General features: G+C 31.9%; 1 protein-coding gene across 4 annotated transcripts in view; it reads left to right on the top strand.

Moving 5' to 3' along the window:
- LOC117108081 (WD repeat, SAM and U-box domain-containing protein 1-like) overlaps positions 1 to 7,109 on the top strand; it is an 8,978-nt gene extending 1,869 nt beyond the window's left edge. For 3 of the 4 annotated variants that reach the window (XM_033249953.1, XM_033249954.1, XM_033249955.1), the window contains 9 exons: positions 954 to 1,153; positions 1,645 to 1,743; positions 2,334 to 2,427; positions 3,094 to 3,127; positions 3,779 to 3,917; positions 4,101 to 4,382; positions 4,788 to 4,868; positions 5,132 to 5,203; positions 5,692 to 7,109. In XM_033249953.1, coding sequence (XP_033105844.1) covers positions 954 to 1,153; positions 1,645 to 1,743; positions 2,334 to 2,427; positions 3,094 to 3,127; positions 3,779 to 3,917; positions 4,101 to 4,382; positions 4,788 to 4,868; positions 5,132 to 5,203; positions 5,692 to 5,837 — 1,147 coding nt within the window. In that variant the 3' untranslated portion in view covers positions 5,838 to 7,109. The remainder of the gene's footprint in view (positions 1 to 953; positions 1,154 to 1,644; positions 1,744 to 2,333; positions 2,428 to 3,093; positions 3,128 to 3,778; positions 3,918 to 4,100; positions 4,383 to 4,787; positions 4,869 to 5,131; positions 5,204 to 5,691) is intronic. The other variant, XR_004445322.1, reaches the window with a different exon arrangement.
- The last annotated feature ends 185 nt before the right edge of the window (positions 7,110 to 7,294 follow it).

The following is a 7,294-nucleotide window of genomic DNA, read 5'->3' as shown; positions in this document are numbered from 1 at the left end:
AATGTATAGTATATAAGATATTGTTTGTTTTTTTGTTTTTTTTAATAAAATGTAGAAACACATTAAAGAAGGTGCAGTTTTCAGCTATAGACATACAGTTAAGCAATATGTTTAAATTGTTTACACACTGTACTGTACATCCTCATCCTGAGGGTGAATGATTGTTGAGGCGTATACAGCAAAGCTAAAATAGTATAATGTACAAATACATATAATTGTAGGTAAAAGTAAGGCACTTTGATTGTCAAAGGTGAATATTAAGTAAACAATGCATGAATGAGCCAACAAAATAAACATCATTAAAATGTAATGTATGTGTATAACTGTTCTTTGTTCCTGAATAAGCAGTTGCAGAGTATTTGTTCAAAGTATACTAATTTGGCTATATCAACTTCTGGCATATAGTGTTTAGATATTTAAAAGATTAAAGGTCAATGAGCCAGTCATCATTGGATAAGAATGAAATAATATTATTATAATTAATTTAAATATGTGGCAAAGACAAGCCAAACCAGTCACTCGTCGCAAATCGTGTTTCAGAGAAAATGGCCAAAACATGCTGGAATGTCAAATTTTTTTAAAATCTATATTATTGCATTAAACAAACTTTTATATATCTACACATCATTCTATGCTGTTATTTTCCCCATTTTCAATGTTAAAACAATACTTTTTAAGGATTTAGAGATAGTTTCTGCATGAGAAATGCCTGAAATTATAAACTTTGACGGTTAATTTCTCATATATTGTTCTTTAAACAGCTGTGTGGTTAAACGCTTGTAACTTCATAAGGAAATGTCCGATTTGAACGATTTTTTTCCATTTTATAGCTATTATTTTACTCTCGAACACAGTATTAATAATTGAAAATCGATTTTTGCGATGAATGGCTGGTTTGGCTTGTCTTTGCCTCATGTACTATACTTGTATTTGCATGTTGATATTGTGTTTAGGTCACTGGAAGGCCATGTAAATGTTGTCACAGCCTGTGCCTTTACCCCAGACTCTGAGTTCATCGTGTCATGCTCGGCTAATGGGGATCTTCGTATTTGGAATGCTAGTGGTCGGAGTTCAATGTGTCTGTTCTATGACCCTGATTGCCATGATCTTGCAGCTGGATGTCTTGCTATATCTCCCACTTTCGGCTCTGCACGTAAGGCTGAATTCTATTTATTTGAATGAGTTTGTTGACGCCCTAACACCCTTCAAGAGCGCAATGAGTTGACAAAATATAGATCAAGTGTCTGTTGAGAATAGGCTGTAAATATAAGGAACTTTATCTCCAGTTTGAGCAAAATTACTGAGATGATGATGATGGTACTCTTGATGGTAAAGATTAATTAAGATGGTTTGATAAATCAGCTTATGATGTTTGCTGAGGGACATCTGAACTTTTTTTACTTAAGACATTTCCTAAGCTGAGATTGATAAATCCTGGGCCTGACATTTCATGAGATATTCAATGAGACTATAACAACTTATATTATTTAATAATAATAATAATAATAATAATAATAATAATAATAATAATAATAATAATAATAATAATAATAATGTCAGCTCTTATTCTCTTTATCTACCTAATATATTTCAGTAGCATAAAAAGAACAAAGTTAATTAAAAAAAACATTTTATAAATTGCAGATCCAGATTTTGATTTCAGCAAGAGTGGGATGTGCTATTTCTTACTAGCAACATGTGGAGACAACCTGGTGAAACTATGGGATTTAGAAACAAGTCCAGGTAAGTTCAGATTTCTACATAACAACAATGATTTTAATGATGGTGTCAATAGTTTACGTCCAATACGAACATAATTCAAGTAAGAATTTACATATTATGCCAAAAAATATCTATTGAAATTAGGGATTCCTTATCTTGTTAGTAAACCCTTGTTTAAATATAAATTATAAACATTTAGAGTACAACATGAACATCAGAATAACATATTGCTAGAAGTAAACTTAATGTATAACATGCAGGGTTGCTAGCAACAGAAAGAACAACATGCATTTCAAGGCTCAACACAAGCATCTATACTGAGTTGACAAACCACCTGTACTTGCAGATTATGCAGATGCTGCTACCAGATGGGCAGTGCTCTCACTATGATATACATCATTTAACTCAAATCAATCAATTACAGTAAAAGTTTTAAAATTCATTTAAATATGTGATATAAGAAATTTTGTTCTGTATTAGTATTTTCTCCTTTAAGACAATAAAATTCTTTAAATATACATTTTTTATGAATCAAAATTGTAATTTGTTTGAGCTTTTTCTGTTATATATGTAAATGAAAAAGTTATATTTTGTGAATATTTATTTTTTAGCATGTTGTACAAAACTTAGATGCGAGTTGAAAGGACATACAGCTAATGTAACTTCTGTGGCATTTTCGGCCGATGGACTTCTCCTTGCTTCTGGGTGGGTAATAAAACTGTTTAAAAGTAATGTAAACCTGTTAAATTCTGGTAAACCTGTTTAAATTATGGTAAACCTGGTTAAATTAAAGTAAACTTTTTTAAACTAAACTAAACCTGTTTAAAGTAAAGTAAGCCTGTTTAAAGTAAGGAAATCCTGTTTAATTAAGGTAAACCTGTTTAAATTAAAGTAAACCTATTTAAAGTAAAGTAAAGTAAACCCATTTAAAGTAAAGTAAACCTGTCTATAGTAAAATTATTTTAAATTAAGGTTCACTGCAATCGCTACACTGCGTAGCTATTCCTGAAGCAGTCAAGAAGGCTCCATGATTTGACCGACCAATCAATTTTGCCACCAGCTCTCAGTGATAACCTGTAACAAGTGTTTTTTTAACACATCCTGAAAAATATAACCAGTATTTCAAAGAGAGAGCTGCTAGATGCATAACCATTGACACAAAGATCTTCATGGTTTTAGCACTTAAAAAGCACTTTTAAATTAAAATTAATTTTTTTTTCTTGATTAGCTTATGTCTTGTTTTAAAAGAGTGCCTAACCTTGTGAAACCATGTGTAAAAAATAACAGATATTTATATAAGTTATATGAATATGAAAAAAAAACCATATGAATAGTCTGTATGTTGAAAATATCTTTGTAATTTCCTTTCAGTGCTTTTGATAAAACTGTTATAATATGGAATCCGGTATGTATACTAAAATTTACTATTATTTTATTTCACTTTATTTCACATGCAAAACAGTTCAAAATTTGTGACCTGAAGTAATAGTTAAGTTGTCGCACAGGCCATTATTGAGTAAATGAGCTATAAAATATAGAAGCTCAAAAAATTGCCTAAAAATCCAAATTTATTTTTCACTTTAGATCAACACTTTAATGTCTTATATTCAACAAATCATTTATTTAAGGTTATTTTGATTGTTAATTCTATTAAACAATGTATGTACAAATAACTTTAGAAAGCAATTACTCAAAATCATGTTTATCTTGGATCAAAGAGTTCTGTACTTTCACTTTCCAATAACTTAGACTTAAATGTCCAATTTCAACGAATGACCCCTCATTTTAAAGATTACTTACTCAGGTATCTGGAAATACTAATAAATTGAATTTCAATTTTTGCTACAACTTCGCCATTTTGCCACAACTTGCCTCACTCAGTTCAAGAAATTGTGCAGAAAATATTCAAAACTTCTTGAACTACATGAGAAAGTAAAGAAAAACAATTAAAAATTTAATTTAAGTCACTATGATTTGATTATCATTGTATTTCTTTTCATTTATTGTATTTAACTGTTTGTTATTACTTATCATTGTTCTCCCGTTTATCTCATAGCTTACAAGTGAGAAAATACAGATATTAGAGGGACATTCTCGATATGTTACATCCGTAGCATTCTCACCTGACGGCAATTATCTCGCAAGCGGCTCAAACGATAAAACTGCTCAGATTTGGAACATCACTGAAAATCAAGGTAGAATAATTTTTGCGTCAGTTACCTTTACAATGATAATCATGAATAATCATGCAGCAATAATTTAGTGCATGTCTGGATTTGTATGTTCAGTCAACATAACACTTGGAAAAGAAAATTTAGCTGTTTTTCATCATACTTGAAGCATATTTATATAACTAAAACAAATCACTGTTTTCTTAGGTTTTCATGAATTTGTGAGTCCAGACGATATAACAATTGGACAAGAAGATTTGGTTGTTCTGCCGTCAAACTTCCAGGCCAAGAATGCAAGAGGAGATGTTAATGTGGATGCTTTGAACTTCAATTCGAAGGCCCTGAAAGACTGGTCTGTGCAAGATGTTGTTGACTGGCTTGAACTGCTTGGCCTGAGTCAGTACTGCGCAGCCTTTAGTGAGAATCATATCGATGGACAGGAGTTACAGGTGCTGGATAGTGACACCCTAGCAAATGAACTTGGCGTCAGTAAGTAATCACATGATTATTAGTTGGTTTCATTGGTGGGGTGGGGACGCGGAGTGGTCAGAGGGTGTAGGGGTCACACTCTGGGAGAACTTAGGTTCAGTGGTAAAGATGCTGACCTTCCAATGCTGGGTTTATAAGATGGGAAAATGTCAGAGTATTTTAAAAGACTGATAAACACCACTCTCTAAATCTTGTATGAGGCTTGGTTTATAAGCCATTGCATAGTAAATCCTTTGGCAATGTACTTAAAATGTTATATTTTCAAAAATAATGTAAGGAAATGATAAGTTTTACATATATTATACTATTTTTACTAAGTTTTATCTAATATTATACACTTTGTTGTTCTCTTTATATTTTCAGTCTGATCTCTAAGTAATGTTGATATGATTAAATTCTTTTCAGAACCTCTTGGTCACAAGAGTAAAATATTGCGTGGTTTAAAAGCAATTCAAGAACAGACATTTTTCATTGGAAAAGATCAAGGTGAGTTTCTATAGATTCGTCATCAATACCAACACTAATATTACATGATCATTGCTAACAAATATTCTAGTGAGTACTCTGTGTTGATAATAATATGCTACTTTTTAGTGCATCATGCAAACAAGACCTCTATGCACTTCACATCATTGCACAGTTCATTGCATCAAAAAGATATGGAACACAAACTTAGCTTTTGGCTTATTCATTCTTACCGCTGAGTTACTTTTTCATTTGAATGTTTAAATTACCTCCTGTTTCTGTAGGTGGCAGCATTCCAGACGAGTACCTCTGTCCAATCACGAGAGAGGTCATGAAAGATCCGGTAATATGTGCAGGTAAGATCACCCTAGCACTCTCTTTGTAAATCTACTAAGAAATATTTGTAATTCTGTAACATCATTTTAAATTTAAACGTAGTCCCGTAAGTCATGGGAATGAGCTGTTAATCAATAGTACTACATCTTGCATTGGGTGGTAGAGTGGGAAGTTCCTTTCCATAGCGCCTTGTTCCTTTCCATAGTGCCTTTTTCCTCCCCAGTAGTGAACCGGGTGTTATTTTCCCCTTAACATTGTTTTCTAATTTCTACATTGTCTAAGTTCCCCTTAAGAATATTTTTTTTAACATTATTATTATTATTATTATTATTATTATTATTATTATTATTATTATTATTATTACAATAATTATCATGTTATTATCATCATCATTATTATTAATAATAAATATAATTATTAATATTGCTATAAATTGTTGTTATTGTAATTGTTAGTGACTGTTATTGTTGTTATTTATATTCTTTAATTGATATTTTCTTGTTACTAGATGGGTTTACCTATGAACGAACGTCCATAGAATCTTGGCTACGGAAGAACAACAGCAGTCCCATGACCAACTCACCGTTAGTCAATTGTCATCTGACCCCTAACAGGAGCCTAAAGACGATTATACAGAGGATGTACAACCCATGATTAACTACTACTACTACTACTACCCATATAATTTGTGCACAAAAAAACAACCATTTTGTCAGATTCATCATATTTTAATCGAAATTATCTGAATCAGTATTTTTATTTTCGCCATTCCACTGATAGGTTAGGTTATTTGACAACTCCAATTCAGTTGATCTGCTTATTGTCCTGATTAGTTGTTTTCAGTCTAGATCCCGAATTTCTTAGCATCTTAGAGTCTTTTCTTTTGCTATTTGAGGATGTTGAGTGCATCCTTGACTGATACATTTTTCGTATTCGAATGGGAACTTTCGTGCTTGACAGAAAATCTGTTAAGTACTTTTCTTATTCGGTTGGTTAAATAACTCTTAACTTTTTTGTTGGGTTTGTGCTTAACCTTTGAAAGACTTTAAGTTTGTACTTGGCTAACATACTCAACGGATAAGTCCCAATCGAATGCACCAATTGTCATGATCCTAGGCCTCCTTGGGTTACCCATCCAAGTTCTGTCAAAGCCGTCTCATTATATCTGCCTGCTTCTGAGTTCTTATCAGCCTGGCTGTCAATGACTTAGATCTGCTGACAAATCTCTCAAGTTCACTCCTGTTTTAAAGACACCTGGGGCCCTCTCTCATGTTTTCTCTCTACCCCATTATCTGGAATGAACTTCCACTTATTACAGAATTCTAGAATGACTTATGTCAGTTCAAATCTGAAATAAAAACCTTCATTTAAGTTTTTATTTCAGTGAGCTAACGTCTTTTCTCTTCTTTCGGCCCCCTTTTATATGATTATTGGCCTTTGGTAGTTTTGAGGGTATGCCATGGCAGGTACCATGCAGAGGATAGACACAGGCACTGTAATATATAATTTATTGACTGATCATTAGTAGTTTGTGATATTAATGTATGTCATTAACTTTATTATTATTATACAAATTATATTAAACATTTCTTTTATTTTGAAGAACAATTTACATAAAGTTTTATATATTTACTCTATTATTTATATAATGTATGCCACAAGTGTGAATTAATATAGAAAAAATTATAATGACAACCAATTCTTTTTGATTGAATTTGAAGTGACTTCATAAATGCTTTATTATTTTTTGGAATATTTTAAATGCAATGATGTACGAATGTGTAATACTCTATTAGTTTTACTATGTGTACAATTACATTTTATGTACATAACCCTGTAAAATAATTTCTGAACATGTACATAGAGAAAGGTATGGGTACTTCAAGTGATTTGCTTTTCCTGTTGGACAGTTAAAAGTAAAAAGAATATAGTTTAAGTCCGAATCGAATGTAGTCCTGTAAAAAAATGAATAAAGAAATTGTGTAATAAAATGCCTCTGGCGGGACTCGAACCTGCGACCTCTCGCTGTCAAGGCGAGCCTCATAACCACTAGACCACGGAGGCTTTATGGTTGAACAGATTCAAATACCACCAGATACACTCTATTACAC

This window comes from Anneissia japonica, unplaced genomic scaffold (assembly GCF_011630105.1).
Source record: "Anneissia japonica isolate Jap-2015-1 unplaced genomic scaffold, ASM1163010v1 scaffold287960_len3192837_cov198, whole genome shotgun sequence".
Classification (NCBI taxonomy): Eukaryota; Metazoa; Echinodermata; class Crinoidea; order Comatulida; family Comatulidae; genus Anneissia; species Anneissia japonica.
The sequence above is the reverse complement of the archived record's forward strand: the minus strand, read 5'-3'. Positions and strand labels throughout refer to the sequence as shown.